We start from the raw sequence: 22,936 nt of genomic DNA, 5'->3' as shown, positions 1-22,936 counted from the left end.
TAACTGTTTCTGAGGCGCACACTCAGGCTTCTCCAGCAAACCCGAGGACACGGAGCAACGAACCTTTAAGCCGTGTCAGTTTTTTTTTTTTGTTTGGTTTTTTTTTTGTTTATTTTATTTTATTTATTTTTTTAATTTAATGGAATCGTTTTGGTGTTTCAAACCTAAACACGCCAAATGACTTTTGAATATGAATAGGAAACTCATAAGTAATTTATATATAACATTGTTACGATAATTACCCGCTATTCCAGCTGCTTGAGTGCAATAATGTAGAGCGGACACTCGGACACAGCACCCAGCACAGAGCTACCTGATGCACACACTTACAGTGCTCGTTCGTCTTGTCTACTTGTCTCTCTATTTGTACTGAAGGGAACGGTGACAAGGTCTAAACGTGTATGAAAATATTGAGTGTAGTGGGGTCTACAGGTTTATGTGCGAGGTTAACCGGGGAGAAATCGCAAGTAGTAATATCTGAATATTAAGTTTCTAAAATCAGTCTGAATGAGGACATCATGGTAATAAACTCTCTTTTTGTATCGATATATCCCTGAACATGACACATTGTTACTGTTTTATTTTACATACTTGATGGTGTCAGGTTTATGCTAGTAGTGATACCTTTTCTGTGCTCAGAATCTTCATTCATATAGGACGCATATTTTTTTTAAAAAATATTGTGGTTTATGTGTGATACACATGATAAAAAATATGATGCTCAGGGCACTCAAGTAAACTTCGCTGAACCCCTAAGTGTCCTTAAACAAGATTTCTTCTCACAACATGACTGCACATTTTCAGTAAGTTTTTGTGACCTATGACATTTGACTTCTGTAACAGCAGTCTTAATCACCTCTTTCAAAGAATAACAGTACCCTAGGTGTCCCAAAAAAACTTTTTTATTGCTCTTTAATGTTCTTGAGACACTAATATTAAGTTTACATTTCCAGACTTCAGGGTAAGTATTATGAACACATACCTTCATAAGTACGCAAATGTGTTTTTGGGAGAGAGAGAATGAGAAAATGATGTGACTTCGCATACACTTTCAGATTATTATGTCTCTCCCATCATGCACAGGGGCTACCTTATCGCCGCTCCATCTGTGTTTCGTTCTGGTGTGGAGGAGGTGGTGAGCGTCACGCTCTTCAATGCCGCAGATGAGACGCACGTGCAGGTGCACCTCAGCGTCAAGGGGGATACGGTGGCACGTGGCCACGGCACTGTCCGCGGTGAGGGCTCTGCGAGGCTGGCCTGGTCTAGGGTCAGTTTGTCAGCTGGAGGCCTCCTCCACCCATTAAAAGAGGAAAAACAAGCACAACAGCTCTCAGAACAGCAGGAAGGGTTAGTCTTTGTGGTAGCTCGGTCCTGTTCTCTTTAGCTTCAAATACCGCACATCTTGTATGACCTCTGACCTGCAAGGCCATCAGACCGTTGACTACTTTGATGTTTACTTGCACACCTTGGTTTGTTTAAACCAAGATCACCTGATGACAGTTCCAGCTTCTGCGTACTGTGCCTTTGTTCTTATCCAGTCAAGCGAGATCAGGGAGATTTGAAACTTAACATATAGTTTGTTTGTATACTTTTGTTTTGTCTGTTTCTTCATTGCTGTATTTGTGTGTGCAAACCTTTTCCCAATGTTTGTATTTATGCTCCACTATCTTAACATCACTATTCATGCTTATTAGCAATTTAAATAATTAGCTTATTCAAGATATTCAAAATGTATTTATTGAAGGTGTCTTCAATATTAAGATGCAGTTTTCCTAAAAAATAAGCTTGTTATAGCTTTGTATTACATCTTACCACAGCTATACCTGAAGCAGATGAATCAGACTAGAATCTGCATAATATGCATAATTAATTTTTGTTTATTTTTGAATATTCCAGTAATAGGTCTTAGAACTAATGTTGAGGTTTGGCTTTATACACTTAGACATTAGAGCTACCACAGGTTTAATGCTTGAGCTCTGCTGAATAAGAGCCTTTAAAGTAAGCTCTACACGAGTGCCTGCAATCCTGCACTGTAGCACTCAGGATTCATCCTTTTCTCAAAAAGCATTTTTCCCCTGCCAGAGTTTCCAATAAACTCTGAGGAGGTTAGAGATTACACGTGAATTCGATACAAGACAATTTAGCATAGTAATCCAAATCCAAATCCAAATTATTATAGCTTTCACAGCTAGGTCAGTTTCTGCATGTGCTGAAATGTATGAAAGTCAAATTCAAGTTAAGTGAGCTATAAAATAGTGATTGAAGGTTGTTTTTTTTTCTTTCAGATAAAGGAACTATCAAATTGAAGGTAAATTCAAAAGTGCTTTGTCATTTCTTTGTCTATCCTATCACACACAGCTCTTTTTTTTTGTACGTTGATAAGCTGCATGAAACAACCATGATGCAATTGTGTAGCACTAGTAAATGCCAGGCCAATTAAAGGCAGCCTCCATGCGAGGACACCAGGGTGCCAGCCACGCTCTCTCCGCTCAAGCCCTGCTGTGGGCGCGGCAGTGTGTGACGCTCTTTGTCTTGCCCAGGTGCCGTCGGGTGTACGGGGCCAGGCCCTTCTCACGGTGTGGGGCAATCGGCACCTCGCCCACGGCGGCTACGTCTTCCGCAACCACACCACGGTGACGGTGGACAGCAAGGGTGTGGCAGTCTTCATCCAAACTGACAAGCCCATCTACAAACCCCGGCACAGAGGTCTCCACCCTTGTTCTTGTCATGGATGGCTGAACTCCAGTCTTTGATTGGCCGTTGTAGTGATAGCAGAGTGACTGAATGTGTCAGCGTGCACGACGTGTGGCTGAATGTTGACGTCTCTTGATTGTCTGTTGGCTCCTGGTGCTGTTCGTGGAAGGACGAGCATAAAGTTTTCTTGACTTTTATTTCTGCTTTTTGTCCTCTGTGAACTAGTCCTCATCAATGTGTACACCATCATGCCAGACCTGAGACCTGCAAGCAACAAGGTATTGTCACCTCTCTACTTGCACTGTTGGCAGTGCTCACATAACATTCACATATTTAAACAGCACCTTTCATACATTAAAAAGTCAAAGAACTTCACAAACAGACAAACAAACAAACAAAACCCCATCTAACCCACCTATAAAAAAGCCATGTATGATATCTGTTGGAGATGACCAAGATAATAGAAGTCAATCACTGATGGACATCAATGAAAAACTCAGGTTAGAGAAAAGCAGAATAACAGTTTAACAGCACTGTTTCTCTCTGGAGTACACGACACGCACACACCAATCTATATAGCAATTACGGTCTTTACCGCCGACGGCCTGGAGTCAGCAGCTTTTTCCTGAAGTGTCTCCAAACTTTACCCCATCCCGGGGTGGACAGTGGTCTTATTCAGAGGCACGGCTGCTCCGGGAGACCCGCGTTGCTTCTCACAGACGTGGGATTGTTGGAGCCAGGGGGTGTGTGGGGGGGGGTGGGATGAGAGGGCACTGTTTGCCATGCAGCTGTGCAGTTAGTCTTATGTGTTCCGTCCTTCTGACCCCAGTTTTTCCTTTTCCCTTTTTTTTCCTGCAGATTGAAGCCTACGTGGTGGTGAGTGGAGGTCATCCCGTGGTGGGGGAGGGGGGGGACCACCCTGGTCGCACCGGGGCACTTCGGGCTTTGTTTTCCCGGCAGGGGCCCCAGATTACAGGGCTGCACCATTTGATAACAGGCCTCGCGGTTCAGGGTTCGACCCCCCAGAGCAGGCGTGCGCCAGGCGGCGGTGCTGAGATCAAAGCGGGAGTCTCGGCCCGGGCCGCCGCCTCCTGCCGCTGGGGGCTCAGCTATCACTACTGTCCCACAGGACGCCCGAGCTTTGAAGCCACTCCGGCCCCAAACGTGGCTGCCCGCCTACAAAACATTCCTCTGGAAGCTGTGTAAACGGGGGCAGCGGGTGGGGGTGATGATGGTGTTAGAGGGGGGAGGTGAATAAATGTTTGCTATGTATGCAAAGTTTGCGTTGAGTCGGCTGCCGCGCAAAGTGGCGGGCAGGGGGTCTGTGTAGTTCAGCAATGACAGACAGCTCCTGCTGTCTTGGCCCTCTAAATGAGGGCCAAGGTCAGTTTGTTTAAAGGCATCGTGGGATTTGGAGTCCCGACTGCTCAGGCCTGATTTTCACTGACCGCTTTCACAAGCGTGAACTGGCATCCAGATTTAGACTAGCAAAAAAAAAAAAAAAGCTGTTTTTTTACTGCATGTATTCATTACATGCTTATTTACCCAGGACCCCAGAGGTTCCCGCATGGTCCAATGGAAAGATCTCAAGCCTGTTTGTTGTGGTGAGACACACAAGTCCTTTAAATAGCTGTTTCAATAACTGTACTTATCATACCTCTGCACGGATACTTGAAAGTGAGGCACACCTTTATAACACAACTGCAGTATCTAATTAGATTTCACTGGGATGGTTGAAGAAGAGCAAGGATGTGTTTTCACCTTTACACTGGTGTTTCTGTTCAGGGGTCGTGAACGTAAGTTTCCCCCTGTCAGACCAGCCGGTCTTCGGCGAATGGCTCGTCTTCGTCGAGGTACAGAGCCACACCTACAACAAGTCCTTTGAGGTCCAGAAGTATAGTAAGTGTCTCAGGCATGTGTTGTGCTTGGTCTAAAGGGTGGAACTATTGAGACTTACTACTTTCAGTGTCCCGGTTCCATTTTTTTAAATTTGCTGTTATATATATTTTATATATGCTGTTCTAATTTTTTTACCCACTTAGCACCGCAAGTGGCTACATTGATCCAGAATACAAATGTGCCAAGGGCGATTTCAGTTGCCAGAAATGTATCAACAGTAGCTATGTTTCTGACCAATAATGATGCGTGTGTGGTAAAATAAGAGGTTGCCAACTCATTGTTTATCCACCACAAACAGTGACACCAAAGTTTGAGCTGATTGTAGAGCCTCCACCATTTATACGAGACTTTGACACGTGTGAACAGGTCACGGTAAAGGCCAGGTGAGAACTCGTGTGTTGCGTACCTTGCATTTTACAGCCGAAATACAATATGCTTACAAGCCTTTCTCAATTAGGTACACATTCGGGAAGCCAGTGACAGGAAAGCTAACGGTAAACATGACGGTACACGGGGTTGGTTACTACAGGCATGAAGTGGGCCATCCTGTGCTTAAGACGACAGAGGTAAACAAGAAGAAAAAAGATACACGCCCCAGTCCCAAAATAAGCCCCAGACCTTAGACAAACATATCATATTATTTAGAGACTGCGACCACTTAGACCACGGAGCAATAAACATCTCCCTCTTTCTCTCTAGATCAAAGGGGCGGCCACCTTCAGTCTCTGTGTGAAGGGCATGATGCCTGTGGATGTGACGGATCACTTCAGAGGCAAGGTGAACATGTGGGTGTCGGTCAGTAGCGTGGACGGAGGTCAGCAGACCATGTTCGATGACTCCACACCAGTGCACAAGCAGCTCATTGACATCAAATACTCCAAGGACACACGCAAGCAGTTCAAGCCTGGGCTTCCCTATAAAGGAAAGGTCAGATGTTCTTCACAAGTGGGAAACTACTGCACTGTTGCACTAATACTCATTCACCCATTTTCATTATTAAAGATTAAAGACATAGGCCTCCCTAAAAAAAATCCACTATAAGGCGCCATTAAAAAAAACTTAAAACTGGATTTTCAAAACACCTTTAATGTATGAAGCCTTAATGATCTACCCTTGTCCTCTGGGTCTCCCAGGTCGAAGTGATGTACCCAGATGGGAGCCCTGCGGACGGAGTCGTGGTCCGCGTGAAGGCCGAGCTCACGCCACGCGACAACGTCTACACCAGCGAGCTGACTTCCAGGAACGGGGCGGTGGCCTTCGAGATCCCGGCCATCCCCACCACCGCACAGTACGCCTGGCTGGAGGTCGGTTGGCTGGATCGTGCTGGTCAGACCCCATGTGCTTTCGCCCGGCGCTTTTGCAGGATTCAGCGCAGAACCTGGCAGGCTGGCTCTTGTGGTCAGCAGCACGGCCACCACCTTGGAGGGCAGAGATATTTTTGAACAAACTGACTAACAGGGAGATTATCTAGTGAAAAAGTAAGCCAAGCGTCAGTGTTTTAGCAAGCAAAGATGGCGTGGTTGATTTTTCTTAGGAATAGACTTTTTTAGCCAACAAAACAAAAAATATAGATTTCTTGATAGTTTACAAGACTCTTGTATTGCTAAATGTCCTTCTGTATCTTGACAAATGTTTGTCTGCTCGTTTCCGCTCCCTGCTTGCAGACCAAGGTGATAGCCATTGATGGCAAACCTGCAGGGGACCAATATCTGCCCAGCTACCTGTCTATCAGCAGCTGGTATTCTCCCAGCAAGTGCCACATCCAGCTGCAGAGCCCTGCTGGCCCACTCACAGTAAGAGCTTTAGTGACACTGTCTGCATCACCTGGCACAGCAACAGTAGCCTGAGGCAATTCTTATATTCCACCATGACTAAAATTTGAATGCTTGGCCAAAGGTTCCCCATTATCAGTTATGTTGGCATTGCTCATTGGAGCAGTTGTAACAGGTGCTCTGTTGCTATAGAACCCCAACCGCTGGCTTCACTCTAGAACCCCAACCGCTGGCTTCACTCTAGAACCCCAACTGCTGGCTTCACTCTAGAACCCCAACCGCTGGCTTCACTCTAGAACCCCAACCGCTCGCTTTACTCTAGAACCCCAACCGCTGGCTTCACTCTAGAACCCCAACCGCTGGCTTCACTCTAGAACTCCAACCGCTGGCTTTGTGGCCATAATGTCCCTGCAGGTCGGCCAGGAGGCGGAGCTCTTGCTGAAGTCCACGTGCCCGTGCAACTTCACCCTGCACTATGAGATCACCTCCCGCGGAAACATTGTACAGTCAGGGCACAGGCCCCCCAGCAGCACAGCCGAGCGAGCTAAGAGATCAGCGGTCACCTTTGATACAAACATCCACACCACGCCTAACCCAGCACCGGATTCCGGTCAGTACTGCAGCGGGGACATAAGACACATGTTAACACTAGACATATGGATGTAAAATTGATTATGTAAAATCATATGGCATAATAATACTGTTATAATAAGGTTTATCAGCATTACATCAGGCTTAACATCACCAAAAAAAATGTCATCATCACTTCATTTTATTTATTTTCATTTATCTGAGGCAGTGGACTAAGGCCTGTCCTTATTTGGATGCTTTTTTTGAAAACACATCCAGCGAGGACCTTCACGAGTGGCATACCCTGACGTCTTTCAGGACACAGCTGTGCATGTTCCGCTAACAGACTCTTCCCTCCCTCTGATTTTGTGTGCGCTGGCAAGCAGGGGCATCGGCTGCGGAGAAGTCGGACAGCTGCGTGTCTGCGCTGCGCTTCCCCGTGCTCGCTGCCATGGCGCCTCTCAGCCGCATGCTGGTCTACTACGTGCGCGAGGATGGAGAGGGCGTGACGGACAGCCTGCACGTCCCTGCGCTGCCCCGCTTCGAGAACCGGGTGTGTCTGCCCGGCCGTGCCCTTCATCTCCAGAGTCATCCTTTGCGTGTGCTCGTGCCATACCTCTGGGGCGCTGTCGTGGGTGCCGGGTTTAGATCTAACACTCATTTAACACTTCTGAATCTGACGGTTAGATCGTAACTAGGAGCTTGATTAGCCAGATCAGATGAGTTTGATTTGGGTTAGAAATCAACTACACAGAGAGTTCTCCAGGAGTTAGGTGGGCTGATCTTTCCCTGCATTTCCATCCACGGCTATTTTTTGGATCGTCTCTCTGTCAGAGTCTCTCTATTTCCAACCTGGTCGTTTCCCCCTCAGCTGCTAACAGAGACAGGTGGTTTCCTCTAGGTGTCTGTCTCTGTATCCACCAATGAGTCTGTGCCCGGAGGCCCCGTCAGCCTGCGTGTCAAAGGGGAGAAGGGCTCGTGTGTGTGCGTGGCCACCGTGGACAAGAGCATGTACCTTCTCAAGCCCGGCTTCCGGCTCACTGCCGAGAAGGTGAAGCCCAGGCACAGACTATTACAGAACAGGTCAATTATTTAAAGGGCAGTTCGGTGATTTTTTGCATGTGCCGTTTCTTTGTTGATGTTTTTGCTGTTTACATGTGCTGCAGGTGTTCAGGGAGCTCGCTGACTTCGACGTGGCTGACACTTTTGGGGTGCCCAAAGATGATGGGCATTTTTGGTGGCCTGGCTTGTCGTCACGGCGACGCCGCTCCTCCGTGTTCCCGTGGCACTGGGACATCACGAAGGATGCACGCTTTGCATTCACGGTGAGGTTGCGTTGTGTGTAAAAGGCAATCACACTGTCTGGTGATAAAAGACATTTATGAGGGAAGGTCTCACACCTTCTTGATTGCTTCAAGTTTTCTGTGTGTGTGTGTGTTTTGCAGGAGACAGGCTTATTGGTCATGACAGACATGGTCCAGCTGAACCACAGGCAGACGGGAGGTGTGTACACAGACGAGAACGTGCCCGCCTTCCAGCCGCACACTGCCGCCCAGGCCGCCGCCCACTACCGCACACCACCTCGGTACACGCAGCTGCCCCGTCGGGCCCCACTAGGAGCTGCCTGGAGACGAGTCGTCGTCTAGCATTTGAAGACCTAACTTGTATCTTTCTGGTTTTTTTTTTTTTTGCTTTGAGCTCAGCAGAGCTCAGATCTGCCTGTTCCTGTTTTTGCCAGCGTGACCTGTCAGTGTGACCCAGCATTTATCTCCCGTTTGTCTTGTGTTTAAAGGGCAGCGATGCACAGACGCACGTTTTTCCCCGAGACGTGGATATGGCACTGCCTCAATGTCAGGTGCTAGAAAGCCAACTCTGAACTTTTAACGCGTTTTGTTATTTGCTGTGATGCGGCTGCCGCAAACTGACCTGACCCACGTGACCTACGTTTGACAGCGACATAAACGGAGAGGCTGAGCTGCAGTTGGATGTCCCAGACTCCATTACTACCTGGGTGACGGAGGCAGTCGGTCTGTCAGAGGAGACGGGACTGGGCCTGGCAGAGGCAGCGGAGCTCCGCACATTCAAGCCTTTTTTCATCGACTTCACCCTGCCGTACAGTATGATCCGTGGAGAACAGACCAAAGTCCCTCTAACTGTCTACAACTACCTGACAGCCTGTGCAGAGGTGCGTGAGACAGTGGTGGGAACACATCAGATATGTAAGGGGGCAAAAACATAACATTTTTCCATGGAAGCAAATTACACATAAAAAAAACGTACATGATTCGTTATTCTATCGACCATACACCGACGTTGATATGCACGTGGTTTCAGTATTGTTATTATGCACATTTACTTTGCTGCTGAGGGAGGACCCTCAAGGGCGTATGGAAGACCGTGAGTCAGGCAGCGAGGAAAATGAGCAGCGAGCCTCAAATTCCCCAGAATCCTTTACGAGGCTTCAGGAAGTCACGCTGCGCAGACGCTGGGGAGTGGGAGCGGGCGGCGATGTGACTTAATCTCATGTGCTCAGAGCTCTGATCCGCCGTACATTACACGGGGTGGAGGAACAGCCCGGCTTACGGTGTGGGTGTGCCTCTTCTCTGCAGGTTCACGTGAAGGTGTCCGTGCCCAAGGGTGTCAAGTTCGTGGGTCATCCGGGGAAGCACCATCTGACCCGCAAGAAGTGTGTCGCCCCCGGCGAGGCGGCCCCCACCTTCATAGTGCTGTCCTTTATGGAACTTGTCACTGCAAACATCACAGGTCAGAACCTTAGATTTTCTAAAGCAGTGGTGTAGCAGCTGGGACTGATTTATGGAGCCTGGATACATGTGTTAGCACAGATTATATTATATATTTGAAACATTTTATCAGTATTTCTCGTAGCATTCTTTAATTAGCCACTGATTTAGTTATACTACACCTGGTAAGGTCTTACGTTTTCCTGTGTGTTTTGGTTTTTCATTAGATTCTCATGTATTTGCATTCAGGATTCAATGCAATAAAGAGTATAACATGTCTTGGAAGAAAAGATTATGAACAGTGATTGGCGTGTAATAAGCCACGTGTGCTGGACACGCCCAACCGCTGTGGCTATTATTTGGTTTGACCCTTTTCGACAATAATTTGCTTGGTAGTCTTCTCCCATGGGGTGCAGGGGTGAAGAGGATCACTTTAGTAGCCAACATGAATGTCTGGCGTCACCCCCGCTGTGGGTGTCTGTGGGTGACCCACGTTTGACCCTACTGGCGCAGCAGAACAAATAGAATGAGAGGCTCCAACTGAGCGTGAGTCTGTGTAGAAAAGTGCAAGGGGGCATTTGTGTGTTCCTCCGCAGATTAATTCAGTAAAAGTGGTGCCCCTGGTGGGTTTGAACCTGGAACTCCTGCAGCTCACGGGATGTCAAAACAGCCTAGTGCATAAGCAAACTGTCACTGGTCCAGGTGAATGAATGAATGAACCAAAAATGAATAAAGGTGTCTATCACACATGTGTATACACGATTGACACATCCCCAAGTTTACTATTTCTTGCCCTTCGTTGGTAATAATGTTAGGCAGAATTTCATTGCGCATTCATGCTATGGCTTTTACGTAATGGCCCTTACTGGACCGTGTCCACCATTTTAAAATAGCAAGCAATAGCAGAGAAACATACAGCCTTAGACAAAGCTTGCGCTCAGTGGGGTTGGGGGTGTTTCCTGTGACTTACAGTGACATATTGATGAGCTTGTGCGTCAATTGATTCCTGCAAGTCTGTCTGGGCCCCAGGCCTTTCCTTTCACTACACACAGAAAGAAACCATGCTGGCATACCTCCATCCTGCACTAGGCTATAATGTGGCACAGTTACCACATTTACCGTATTCACAATAAGTTCTAAGCTAATGTAACCGATCACATCCGCCGACCATTTCATAGCAAGCCTTAAGCCATTGTCCTGGTGTCAAGTGTCACAGTCGCTAATGGAGTTTTGCTTTCGGTCACTTCTGGCAACAGCTCGTGCAGTTGCATACAGTGAGCCCAGCTGCTGCTCAGACACACAACTTGGCAGAGCCAGCAAGGCGGGCGATGAGCTGGTGGACCACAGGAGCCCTGTGGGTGTCGACTATGTACGCCGGAGTGTGCTGGTAGAGGTATGAGAAGCACCTCTTATTCTCCTATGCTGCTCTAATGGGTCTAACATTTATATAGCAACTGCATGGTAATTGTCATTGTAATTGTCATTAATGCTTCTTATCGGAGGTCATCTGTAAAAGTGGGTAACGCTGCTAATCTGTTATGTCTCTTCATAGCCTGAAGGTCTTCCGAGAGAGTACACCTACAGTGTTTTCTTCTGTCCCAATGGTAAACCCGCTTTCAGTATACTGTCACTGCGTAGTTCAGTTGTGACAGATGTGAACCCTAGTGGACAATTTTGGACCATCAGAATCAGGCCTAATGTAGTAATGCAGTTTACTATAGCTTTGCTTGACTGTTACATATTTTGGTATCCAAGATATTCAGGCAGGCTGCCAGAATTATGGATGGATTTTTTTTTGTTTCTGGTGATTAACCTGTACTGTAGAACGAATCCACATTTCCACGCCAAACAAGTATGAATACCAGTATCTGAAGAAGCCATCCAAGGTCACACACATTCAAGTAGCGGTGAAGAGCCACAATGATGCCCACATCGCCTTATCACCCAGTGCCCATGACAGCACTGAGATGGTGGAGGTTGTTCTGGGAGGCAGGCAGAACTCCCGCTCCTGGATCTCAGTGGGGAAGATGAGCGAACCCGTGGCCAGTGTGCCCACGCCAAGCCTCCTTTCCTGGGATGAATTCCGCAGCTTTTGGATCAACTGGAGGGGAGAAGGCGTGCAGGTAGGACAGGTTACACTGAGCGCCAAACAGCAACACAGCAGCAGACTGACGCCCGGTTTGGTCTGTGGTTTGGATATTTGGATGGATGCATGGACAGATCGATGGTAGCCAGTAGTGGGAGTTCAAGGCTGTGTGGGGTTGTTTGAGGAGTGTCTGTAGGCACTGGGTTTGGGAACACCTGACCTGTGCCAGAGGATTTCTGTCCGAGAGATTTCTGGCTCCTGGGTGAATGGGGCCTCTCTGAGAGAGCGTGTGTGCGTTGGCTCCTGCAAGCACACTGGCCTGGCAGTCAAGCCGGGTTTTTAATGGAATACTTGTGTGAGGTCATGCTTGATTGGCTGATGTCCCTTTTGGGACTGAGTGATCTGTGGCCAGTGCCTTGCTTTTAAGTGGCAACCAGCGATCAAGCACAAAATTCAACCTACACTGCTTACCATCAGGAGCAATCAAGCATAATATGTACTGCATAGCCACACTTGTTTGCCTATAGCTAGTCCCACGTTTGCTATTCAGTGGGTCTGGGTCCTCTTTATGTGGGCTTAGGTTTATTGCAACCACAAATTCATAAATTGATATCAAGGGTATTCTGTTTTAAACGTAAGTCTCCAAATTGTAGGTGAAGAGATTTTGCCATGGTTTGTCCATTGCTTTTACAAGACCCCAACACTTATACTGCAATATAACAACTTAATTGGCATCCAGTGTGTTATTATTGAATTACAGAGTTACGTTTGCTTCATTTCCTCTGAATAAGGCCATGCATATTTCTAACATGGCAGGAACTAAATTCCTCTTTATTTTGCCAGAATGTAGATGATGTAGAAGGCCTGGAAAGCATTGAGTTGAGAATAAACAAAAATATAAAACCTCTTTGGGCCCATGTGCTCCTGACAGCCCTAGTACTGTCATGGTAACTGGAGCATATCTCTTCCAGGTGGGTTATGGCTCCGAGCCATCCAGTGATTCACTGATCCTGCAGTGGGCGGGCCCCCTCCTAGCGCAGGTGCGGTACATTGGTTTCTCCACTGGCTGGGGATCAGTGGGGGAATTCAAAATATGGCGCAAAGAAGATGCAGACGAAAACCACAATGAGGCGTTTACACTGGGGGTTCCTCACAACGCCGTGCCAGGTTCGGAGAGGGCTACTGCCTCCATGATTGGTAAGAAAGTTTAGCTCATACTGCAGATTGGTTCCATGTTCCATTGGGTCCATGTTCTATTGGTTCCATGTTCCAATGGTTCCATGTTCCATTGGTTTCATGTTCCATTGGTTCCATGTTCCAATGGTTCCATGTTCCATTGGGTCCATGTTGCAATGGTTCCATGTTCCATTTCCAACAGTTCATGCTACTGCATTTTACAATTGCATTTCTTTCCTGATGTTTACATATTTTACACTTCAGCTATCTTAACCTCCATAAGATGCAACAATGATATAAGGTTGAGACCTGAGGAAAATGAAGTCTGTGAGATGTAATATGTAATATGCTTTAATTATGTCCCAGGTGATGTCATGGGCCCTACTCTCAATAACCTGGACAAACTTCTCCGGTTGCCCTTTGGGTGTGGGGAGCAGAACATGATCCATTTTGCCCCAAATGTCTTTGTGCTCAAGTATCTGCAGAAAACACGTCAGCTCACCCCAGAGGTGGAAGCAGAGGCAACAGACTACCTACTGCAGGGTAGCTTTTACATCTGTCAGATGTCATGAGTACTCTTGCCCCAAAGCAACCACTGATCATGAATCTGATCACTAAGTTCATACCTGATAAGTTACTAACAAATGTATCAAAACTAAATATATTAAACTCTCTGTGCTTACAATAGTAATACTATAGCACCCCCAATATACCTCATAGGATACCAAAGACAGCTGACATATAAGAGGCAAGATGGATCCTATAGTGCCTTCGGAGAGAGAGACTCTTCTGGAAGCATGTGGTAAGTCTGAATCTTACATGAAGATTCCCTCCAGAAGATCTCTCTCAGCTTTTCCTTCTTTGTCAGAAAACTCCCTCACTCCACCCCTTTGAGCTTGTTAGTATATAAATATATACCCGACCATGATTTATGTAGAGGAAGAGGGATGTGTTATGGAGGCATGAGTTGTAAAAGCCAGATTTAATTGGACTCCTGAGTCATAATCATCTCCCCAACTCTAGTTATTTGAGTCCAGTTTATCCAATTTATGTCGTTTTGGGAATTTTTTCTGATAGTTCGACATAGATGCCTTTAGCCCCCCTGCTGCTAACTTCAGCACTCCTCATGGTGCTGGACATGTGGGAGGAAGGAAGGAAGAGGAAGGAGGAATTGGCTTTGGCCATTAGTAGGTCTAGAAGTGGGGCCTGTCTCAATTAAAGCAATTTGCGTCTAGTTTCTGTGTGAACTGGCAAAAAAAGAAGCGTTTTTTTCCATCGGTATGCATGACGTATGTGTACAGGGCCATATGCATTAAGAAGCCTTTTGACTTTCAAGAATAATTTCATCTTGCATTATGGGGTCATTAACTACAGTGCTGTGGGCACGGTGCCCCTTGCAGACACAAAGCTGAACACAAATCTGTGACCAACATTTTACTAATCAGAAAAAAAGTGTTGATGAGTGTGAATAGCCCTACTTTTTTTTCTGCTCCAGAGTTAATCATTAGCACACGTCATTTATGGCCAGGTTAATGGCAGTCTTAGCACTGGGTTAATGTGTCCCAGCTTCAGCTGGGCAATGGGAGAGGAAATTGCAGTTGCTAATGAAAAGATTGGCCATGACGATACAGTAAGTATTTAATGTCTCCATCGGTGTTATGGTGCCCCAGTGATGTGAAGATATTCAGTGCTTGTCAGCTGCGGAGCAAGCAACATTTACAGGAGCGGGATTAAACAGGAGTGATAAATTAGGGAGCTTGTCTCGTCATTGGCTGGAAGGCGGGCTCATTCGCTTTAGGAGAGTGCAGTAGTGTCAGAATGCCTTTAGGAGGGGAAAGGAGATTGCATACCTGTTACCTCTGGATCCAATGAGAGCCACATGTGGTAATACATTTAATCCATTTAAATCCCCCCAGTTACCCCCCAAGTCTCTCCAACTGGTGTAAATAGACAAGGCTACACCCTTGCATTTTCTCTAACTGCCTTTAAGTCCCATGTCAGATTAAGTACAGTTAGTTCTATATACTGGTCTTTTCATGTAATCCTTGATGTCATTTCTCCAGTTCCCGGTATTCTCCACTGGTACTTAATCCCACTGCAGAGAATCTCAACAGTGATGGCTAAGATCACACATTAAAAAGGAGGATGAGTACACCATTTGGGGTTTCATTACTCTAACAATACATGACTTGAATATCCAAAGCTGGCTCTCAGCTTCCTATCCAACCACTCTGAAGAGCAAAGGAACTAACTACTCACTAGTTGGAAGACCTGAGCAAGACACAACTGAGGACGTTGAGGCAGTCTCCTGCATTTCCTTGCCCTCTAACTCATGTTTACACATCCTAGAGCCTCTCCTGTGGGCCAGGCTGTTATAGGCTCTAACGCAGTATTACTTAACATTATAAAAATTCCTTCAGACCGGAGGCTCCAGCCCTGCTCCCCCTCTTGGGAGAAATAACATCCAGGGCCTGGATATCATACCCTGGTTAATGAATGGGTGTTTGGCTTGTTCCTGAAGTAACAATCCAAATGTATGTTAGGAAAAAACCATGACTGTTTATTTATCCGTCTTCCCTTACACTGAAAAAGGGGCTTGCCTCATTGCTTCTCAGTTCCCAGAGGAATGTTGTCATGCCATGCCATGTCGCAGTTAAAGCAAATCGGCGCAGGGTTTGCGTGCTGGGGTAGGAGAGTTTCAGATGACTTAGGAAGGTGGGAGTGCCTGCCGTGCTAAGATCCTCGGCACTGCCTTAAGCTGTTTCAGATTGTGCGTCTGAGCTCATCCTCACTTGGGTCATCAAGTGAAGTCAGGGCACAGTTTCGAGAGGAAAGCTCTTTGTTGACGTGTGCAGTGCTCTTCTGGTACTCTGTCATGCGGAACCATAGTTTATATGGTGTTATGACATACTGGATTGCATGGCTTCTGCACCTGCTTGACCCTGCAGCACCACTCATCACATGTATCTCCATCTGTGGGACACAAGCTTTCATCTTCCCTCCAACCCTTTGCCATTCAACCAGCTATTCTCATCCAGAACAGTTCAAGCTCTAAGCCAGATGTAGAGCTGCATGATGATTTCTGTTCACAGCCTACATGGTATGTGATAAAGAGGTTGCCCAGTGTGTCTACATGTGTCGTGGGCTCCACTTTACTCCACCTCTCTTCTGCAGGTTGACTGCATTCGTGCTCAAGTCGTTTGCCCAATCTCGTGGCTTCATCTTCATTGACCCAGACGAACTTCAGGCAGCAAAAGCCTGGCTTATCGGCCACCAGAGAGATGAAGGCTCCTTCCCAGCTATGGGAAGGATACTCAACAAAGACCTGCAGGTACACGGAGACATCCACAGATGGACTGGAGTGTATAAGCGTGTGACGGTGACTGTGTAAAATGGGGAATTTGATGAGCGAGTGCAACATCAGCTTTTGCCTCATTGCCATTTATAGGTGTTTGGTGTAGAACTGAAAGGGTAACATCGCAAGAAAAAGAGAAGGTTGACAAATGAAAGGAGGAATTTTTTTAAAGAAAGTGAAGCTCTTGCATCATATACCTCTGAGGAAGGGTTTCAGAGTCGGTTAAGTCATAGACTTGACTGAAGGAAATAGATTTTATATAGTTATTGTGACCCAAAGTCCATGTAAGAAAATGCTTTACGTAGATGTGTAGGAAGGGGTCCCAGTTACAACTTAACATTCATCTGAGGAAACAGCTAGCAATGTTATTCATTGTTGAACATGATGAATGTTACCCTGTCTGAATCCTTGGAAGGGTGGCATCCATGGAAAGATCTCACTGACTGCCTATGTGGTGGCAGCTCTCTTGGAAACTGGGATTACAACTGAGGTAAGACATCAAGATCTTCCTTATAGAATGGATGCAGAATTCCTTCAAACTCTCTTCCTGTTTAAAAATCTCAGTTGGCTCTTGGCACAGCTTTGCTAGTCTACTCAGACCAAAATTGCCAATAATATTGCCAATATTGAGTATGTTCCTGTTAGCTGAGAAGAGCGATATTCTGGTTGGATGTATTTCTTTCAGCTCTGCAATGGAAATCTAACATGAAACCCTTCTAAATAAAAAAGATTTATGATAAGAGTGCAGAGACAATGGAATTCTTTGAAATGTTCACCCTGCTGATATTCCTTTGTACTCACTTGAAAACTCTAGACATTTGATAAATTGTACAACTAATGCACTAATGTATATTGCATATAAGGTAACAAACCATTTATAAGCAGTATTCATCATACAGACTGGGTACATTTTCATCCATAAAACCCCTTTATGCCATGATTCTGGGAGATTTGGACCTAGCTCCAGGTCCATCCCTTCAGCCCTACAACCCAGAGCTTTGCTCTTTAATGTACAATAGAAATAAATGTTTTGGCTTACTTCAAAGAAAAACTTTCAAATTGACTTAATGAAAAGAAGACTGCCTGGACTGCTTGAATGGCTAATCAGGAGGCTGCATCCATGAGAAAGGACATCTGGGATAGATGAATGTTAGTGAACCAACACCAAACAGATGAAGGATTATTAGCAAGTACATACAGTTTTGAAAGAAAAAGATGGTGTGAAGGTTAATGAGATTTGTTTCCAAGAATTCAAGCAAAATCTAGTGTAAATATTTACCAGTACAAGAAACAAACATAAGCAAACATAAGCAATACATTGAACCTTAGCTAAACCTTGTCACATATTCCTAGAACCTGAGGTAACATTTTCTTTCCTGTCTCTCATCTACAACTTCTCTCATATTCTTGGATAATAAGCTAGGATATGTTGGTGTTAATTCAAGTTAAAGGTATTATTTCCTCAAACCAAAATATCCTTTTACACAGGAGGAGAAGCTATCTGTGGCTAAAGCGAAGGCCTTCCTGGAGAGTAACACGTACTCTGCTGATGAGCCATACACCACAGCACTCTCGGCCTACGCTCTTGCGCTGCTGCGAAGCCCGTATGCACCACTGGCTTTGCGACGTCTCAACCACATGGCCATCACTCAGGGTACTCTGACGGTGTCTATGTGCCGATATACGTGTCTTGAGGAGCAGGTGCTCAAATAAAAAAGGGTGTGGGTAGGGGGGATTGTCTGCAGTGTCGGCAGCAGTCTGTGGAATAGAGAGAGAGTAGGTATGTGTTTCATATGTAGGTATGTTTGTATTGTTGGTGTCTAGAAAATGTTTTCCTGGCTAGCTAGCAAGCTAACGTCACAAGACACAAACAAACTGGCACAAGGTTACTGGACCATACATTGTCTTTTGACCATCCTTAAGGAAACCATGGCCGTCAATTTCTGATTAAACCTAACGGAAGATGGACAGTTAGCTAGCTAACAAGGTAATATAAGTTCGAGCTCATCTAGCTAGCCGTGTGGGAGCATTAATTATATCTTTAGCTCTAATTAACTCTCTTATGACTATGTGGCTGTTAATTATAGTCACATATTAATAAACTAATTGATACCTGTTAGCAGGTGCACTAGCAACCAAGCTGGCACCTCTGCTTGTGCCAGATTTAAAAAATAATAATAATAATATATCAAGTGACATGGTCTTGAAATGTGTAGCCATGTTGTTGTCAATTCCATATGCCTTAATCGCATCAGGAATTAGTGAATCCTCTTGAAAGCCTGAAGCAAGGCCAGAAAAAAATATCTTCAAATACTGTCTCATAGTTTATCCACTGTTATCTCCTGGTTTTGTACAGATGGCTTCACTCACTGGAGTCTTACTGGAAGTACTGTGGCTGATGAGGATTCCTTCATGGGCTTCAATGATGGCCTCTCGCAGTCAGGTACCGGTCGAGCCATGCCTCTCTAGGCTGCTAATCCATTCTTAATCAACATACAAGTTTGAGTTAAGTTTGATAAAACTGATGAAAACTATTTTTAAAGAACAACCTGATAATTGTTACTAAAATAGATGTTCTAAAAGGAAAAATATCTCTGTGACTGTCCAGGGCTGTAGATAACATAACCCAGTTGTGTTAACCAATCAGGAAGATTTTCTACAGTGAGGTGTTCTTCATTTCCTGTCAATTATTTTGCATGTGCACATGTAGAATGGTAGGCCAAGGGAGAGCTTTTGGAGGGAGACCATGGGATTGACTGAAAAAGGGGTGTTTGTTTCAGTAAAAAGGTCTGGAAAGGTTTGCCAGAACTGGGAAGCATTGTATACGGCAGCTTTAATGTCATTTAGCCACAACAGCAACCACTGTTTTCACCATATCCAGCAAACCCAGAAACATGTTGTTTTTTTTCTTCCACCAGTGGTGTCAGCAGAGGTGGAGATGACAGCCTATGGTCTGCTCACCTACACCCTACTGGGTGACGTGGCCTCCGCCCTGTCTGTTGTCAAATGGTTGTCCCAGCAGAGGAATGCACTGGGTGGCTTCTCTTCCACGCAGGTAGCCTGTCGGTGGAAAATGCTAATAATGGATGTGAAGAACAATTCCTCAGGTGATTCCTCAGTCGTAATGAACTTCTGACATCTGACTTTACAGGATACATGTGTGGCCCTGCAAGCACTATCTGAATATGCCGTCTTGTCCTACGTGGGAGGTGTGAACCTGACCATCTCTTTGGCCTCCACAAATCTGGACTTCCAAGAGACCTTTGAGCTTCAGCGGGATAATAAGAAGATTTTACAGAAAGCTGTGGTAAATGAATCCCCCGGACATGACAGCGTAGTCCTGCTGGACCACTTAACCAAAGACACATCAGTAAAATTCTTTAACGAGCAGAGCGCTGTGTAGTCAATGTGATGAAATACTGAATTAGACTATGCACACTTTTATACTCTTAAAAACCTCTAGAAGGATAGTATGCCCATTTAACCCACCTCCCTTATGGCCTGTGTCGAAAGAACAGGCTCACTCCTTAGATGAAGGCTAGGGTTTGTGAAACCCTCTTTAAAACTTTTGCTAAGAACGTCATTCTGTCCGCAAGATAGCTCTGTCTTTATATGCAGAATGAAACAGTGCTAGTTAGTGGCCAGACTTGGGCTTATTTACGCATGAATAATTAATTTGGATAAACGAGTCCTTACAGCCCTGTGCCTGTCTCTCTCTCTTTATTGGTCCATTCTGCCACCCTCAGATACCCAGCATTCCGACTGGGCTGTTTGTGAGTGCCAAGGGAGAGGGTTGCTGCTTGATGCAGGTACATCTCTCTCTCTCTCTCTCTCTCTCTCTCTCTCTCTCTCTCTCTCTCTCTCTCTTTCTTTCTCTCTATCTATCTATCTTCCACCACTCCACATCTTCGCCTCATGCCTGGATTGTTTGGATTTTTTATTCTCTCACTACCAGTGAAATTCCAATGTAGGGACATCCAGTTCTGTATCCATGAATCATCCAGTGCTAATGTCCGCATTCCTGCATGGAAATTGCAGGGATCTGGTAAAACTTTGGCAATTTTAGTAGGGTATGTTCTCTTTCCAGTGACACCCCTCCTCCGCCTCCCCCCACCCCCCACCCCCCCGGATGCTGTTTTTTCTGTACCTTTGCCCCCTCAAAACAAAAGGTCCATTCAAGCCAGGCCCGGACAACAACAGCTTGGTGTGCTTCACAAGGATCCGGATGCTGTACATATTGGTCTCTGGAAGGGTCTGGGAATCTGAACAGCGCCAAATGTGGTGTAAAATATATGTGGAACATTAGTTATTAGGAATTCACCTGATTTTTCCTATTTTTCCAAGCAAACAAGATGTAGTTTGTTTGTGGGAGTGAGTGAGTGAGTGAATTCTTTGGTTTGATTTTGCCTGAAGCTGACAAAGAGGGTTTGTACTGCAGCCTTTAATCACACACAAGGGGAGCACATGAAAAAAGTAAGAAAATGGTGCTCCCTCCATTGCATGTGTGTGTATGTGTGTGTGTTTATATGCAAGCGTGTGTGTAAATCTAGCATTCTCTCCCCACACACCTTGCAATCATAGATATCTAGTTCACTCTTACCAGTGCAACAACCAGTGCAGAAGAACTCACTGTCCTCTGTCTCTCTCGGCAGATTGATGTGTCCTATAACGTGCCTGACCCCGTATCTAAGCCAGCCTTCCAGCTAAGGGTGGAGCTGAAGGAGTCCAGGCAGGAGCACCATGCTCCTCTCTCCTCCTCACGGCACTTCTCGGCTGGCTCGCGCTCCCGTGCTGACAACCGCTCAGAGCCAAGCCGCCGGCGCAGGGCGGTGGCCGACGACGAGGACCCTGCGGGGCACCAGGACCGCCTGGACTACCGCCTCACCCTGGAGGCCTGCACAAGGTATGCAGGGTTGCCTGGCTGTTGGGGAGAAGTGCAGTGGAGGGGAGACTGATCCCAGGTCAGCCACTTGGCCCTGACCGTCTGGATCTCCGCAGGTGGCTCCATCCTGGTTCGTCCAACATGGCTGTCCTGGAGGTCCCTCTGCTGTCGGGCTTCCGTGCTAATGTCGAGAGCTTGGAAAGGGTAAGACGTAGTCTTTACACACTGGGAATGGCACACGAAGACGGGAAAAGACACGTGGAGCTGTTTCAGAGGAGAGATCCTGCTGAATTCAGACATTATTTTACCATTTTGGCTAATTCTGGAATTCTCTCTCTCTCTGTCTCTCTCTACACACACCCACCCACCCAGAAAGTGTGTTATGTTCAGACCTTATTCTTCACTTGTTCTACATTTATACCTCTCCATTCCTTCTCGCTTGTACAAAAGAAGCTGATGTAAATGCAACAGAGATTGGAGCAGCTAAAGCGAGAATTGTGCATTGTGTGTGTCTGTGTATCTCAGGGCACCCTGTTCCATCTCAAGCTTGTTTTTGGGTCAGTATTATCTGATAGCTACTTTTATAGCAGCGTGTAATATTATCTGATGGCTGCATTTATTACGGCATATAAACGACTCCTGGACAGCTTGACCCCGTCTGAGCTAGCCAGCTCCCAGATGAGAGTCACACTGCCTTACCAGATTCTCCACAGGCTTATAAAACTGGCAGTGTCAGTGGGAATGGCAGAGGTCTGGTTAGGGCCGCCCCTCAAAACTCCAGCTCCTACTGGGATACGGAGCCACGGACGCGGGGGGTGGAGGGTTTGATGAGGTGTTTGGGAGGGTGGGGTTAGCTGAGGTCACCCCCCCTGAGTCCCCATTCAGCTGCAGGGCCATTACAAGCCTGTTATTGGCCCCAGGCTTCCTGCGCTCCAGTCCAATAAAGCATAGGCTGACATCAGTGCGGCGCAGCCCAGGGAGGCCCCAGGCGTCCCCACGCCGGCCGACCCCGTTAGCGCTCTTAGCCGCTAACGAGCCTGGCTTCATGCAGCCACCTCCGGCTGGCTCCACGTTTATGATCCGGCGGCAGCCGCCCGCATTCCGGCACTTTTACAGGAAGCAGGCGTGCTCCCAGTGTCATGCCTCAGTGTTCTGATTGCATGCTGGTGTGTGAGCGTGTGTGTGAGCATGTGTGTGTGTATGTGTGTGTGTGTCGCAGGGCGGGGGGGCGGGACCCCTCAAGGGTCAGATAATGAACTCTGGGGCTCCAAGACATAGGAACAGGGCAGGCAAAGATTATAATTTTTTGATCGTGGGAAGTGAGGTGAGGTAGTGAAATGGCATGTTTGAATTGTAGTGGTAGTTATGCGATCATTTTAGTCTGTGGACAAGGCAGAGGCAGCGTTCCCAATCTTGCAGCTTCTCTCGAGAGGGAATGTCACTTCCAGGGGAACAGCAGGGGGGCTGTGTATGTGGGAGCCCCTCATAAAACTGCATTTTAACGTTCACTCTTTCTTCACTGTGCCAGCAGGTCACAGTAACGCAAGCGTACATGTGCTCACGCTGGTAAACACAGTCTGACTGATTCATCGTGACTGTTTCATACTTCACATGGAAACTAGAGTCATTCCGGCTCCAACAGGAGACGCAATATAAATCTCCAGTGGTGTTAAAATGATTAGAGTCGTGTGGCAAAAGTCCTGATGTTTTAAAGCTATTTCGTTATTGTATGGACAGAGAGGAACAGCCTCAGGCCTGTCT

General features: G+C 46.4%; 1 protein-coding gene across 2 annotated transcripts in view; it reads left to right on the top strand.

Moving 5' to 3' along the window:
* The window catches only part of cpamd8 (C3 and PZP like alpha-2-macroglobulin domain containing 8), a 31,985-nt gene that overhangs the window by 1,759 nt on the left and 7,290 nt on the right, over window positions 1-22,936 (top strand). Inside the window, exons 2-36 of one of the 2 annotated variants that reach the window (XM_027025760.3) lie at window positions 1,084-1,235; window positions 2,286-2,308; window positions 2,541-2,706; window positions 2,920-2,972; window positions 3,553-3,570; window positions 4,244-4,298; window positions 4,480-4,593; window positions 4,892-4,976; window positions 5,051-5,159; window positions 5,293-5,520; window positions 5,727-5,897; window positions 6,258-6,386; window positions 6,780-6,975; window positions 7,322-7,488; window positions 7,837-7,986; window positions 8,102-8,260; window positions 8,381-8,520; window positions 8,728-8,790; window positions 8,889-9,120; window positions 9,545-9,698; window positions 10,933-11,069; window positions 11,229-11,280; window positions 11,501-11,799; window positions 12,734-12,959; window positions 13,305-13,481; window positions 13,659-13,740; window positions 16,113-16,269; window positions 16,709-16,783; window positions 17,782-17,947; window positions 18,650-18,736; window positions 19,212-19,348; window positions 19,445-19,600; window positions 20,040-20,102; window positions 20,946-21,196; window positions 21,292-21,379. In XM_027025760.3, coding sequence (XP_026881561.3) covers window positions 1,084-1,235; window positions 2,286-2,308; window positions 2,541-2,706; window positions 2,920-2,972; window positions 3,553-3,570; window positions 4,244-4,298; window positions 4,480-4,593; window positions 4,892-4,976; window positions 5,051-5,159; window positions 5,293-5,520; window positions 5,727-5,897; window positions 6,258-6,386; window positions 6,780-6,975; window positions 7,322-7,488; window positions 7,837-7,986; window positions 8,102-8,260; window positions 8,381-8,520; window positions 8,728-8,790; window positions 8,889-9,120; window positions 9,545-9,698; window positions 10,933-11,069; window positions 11,229-11,280; window positions 11,501-11,799; window positions 12,734-12,959; window positions 13,305-13,481; window positions 13,659-13,740; window positions 16,113-16,269; window positions 16,709-16,783; window positions 17,782-17,947; window positions 18,650-18,736; window positions 19,212-19,348; window positions 19,445-19,600; window positions 20,040-20,102; window positions 20,946-21,196; window positions 21,292-21,379 — 4,717 coding nt within the window. Of the gene's footprint in view, window positions 1-1,083; window positions 1,236-2,285; window positions 2,309-2,540; window positions 2,707-2,919; window positions 2,973-3,552; window positions 3,571-4,243; window positions 4,299-4,479; window positions 4,594-4,891; window positions 4,977-5,050; window positions 5,160-5,292; window positions 5,521-5,726; window positions 5,898-6,257; window positions 6,387-6,779; window positions 6,976-7,318; window positions 7,489-7,836; window positions 7,987-8,101; window positions 8,261-8,380; window positions 8,521-8,727; window positions 8,791-8,888; window positions 9,121-9,544; window positions 9,699-10,932; window positions 11,070-11,228; window positions 11,281-11,500; window positions 11,800-12,733; window positions 12,960-13,304; window positions 13,482-13,658; window positions 13,741-16,112; window positions 16,270-16,708; window positions 16,784-17,781; window positions 17,948-18,649; window positions 18,737-19,211; window positions 19,349-19,444; window positions 19,601-20,039; window positions 20,103-20,945; window positions 21,197-21,291; window positions 21,380-22,936 lie in introns of both variants that reach the window. The other variant, XM_081708412.1, reaches the window with a different exon arrangement.

Source organism: Electrophorus electricus, chromosome 26 (genome assembly GCF_041902795.1).
Source record: "Electrophorus electricus isolate QZ-2024a chromosome 26, ASM4190279v1, whole genome shotgun sequence".
In the NCBI taxonomy this organism is placed as follows: Eukaryota; Metazoa; Chordata; class Actinopteri; order Gymnotiformes; family Gymnotidae; genus Electrophorus; species Electrophorus electricus.
This window is presented reverse-complemented; position numbering and strand designations above follow the sequence as displayed.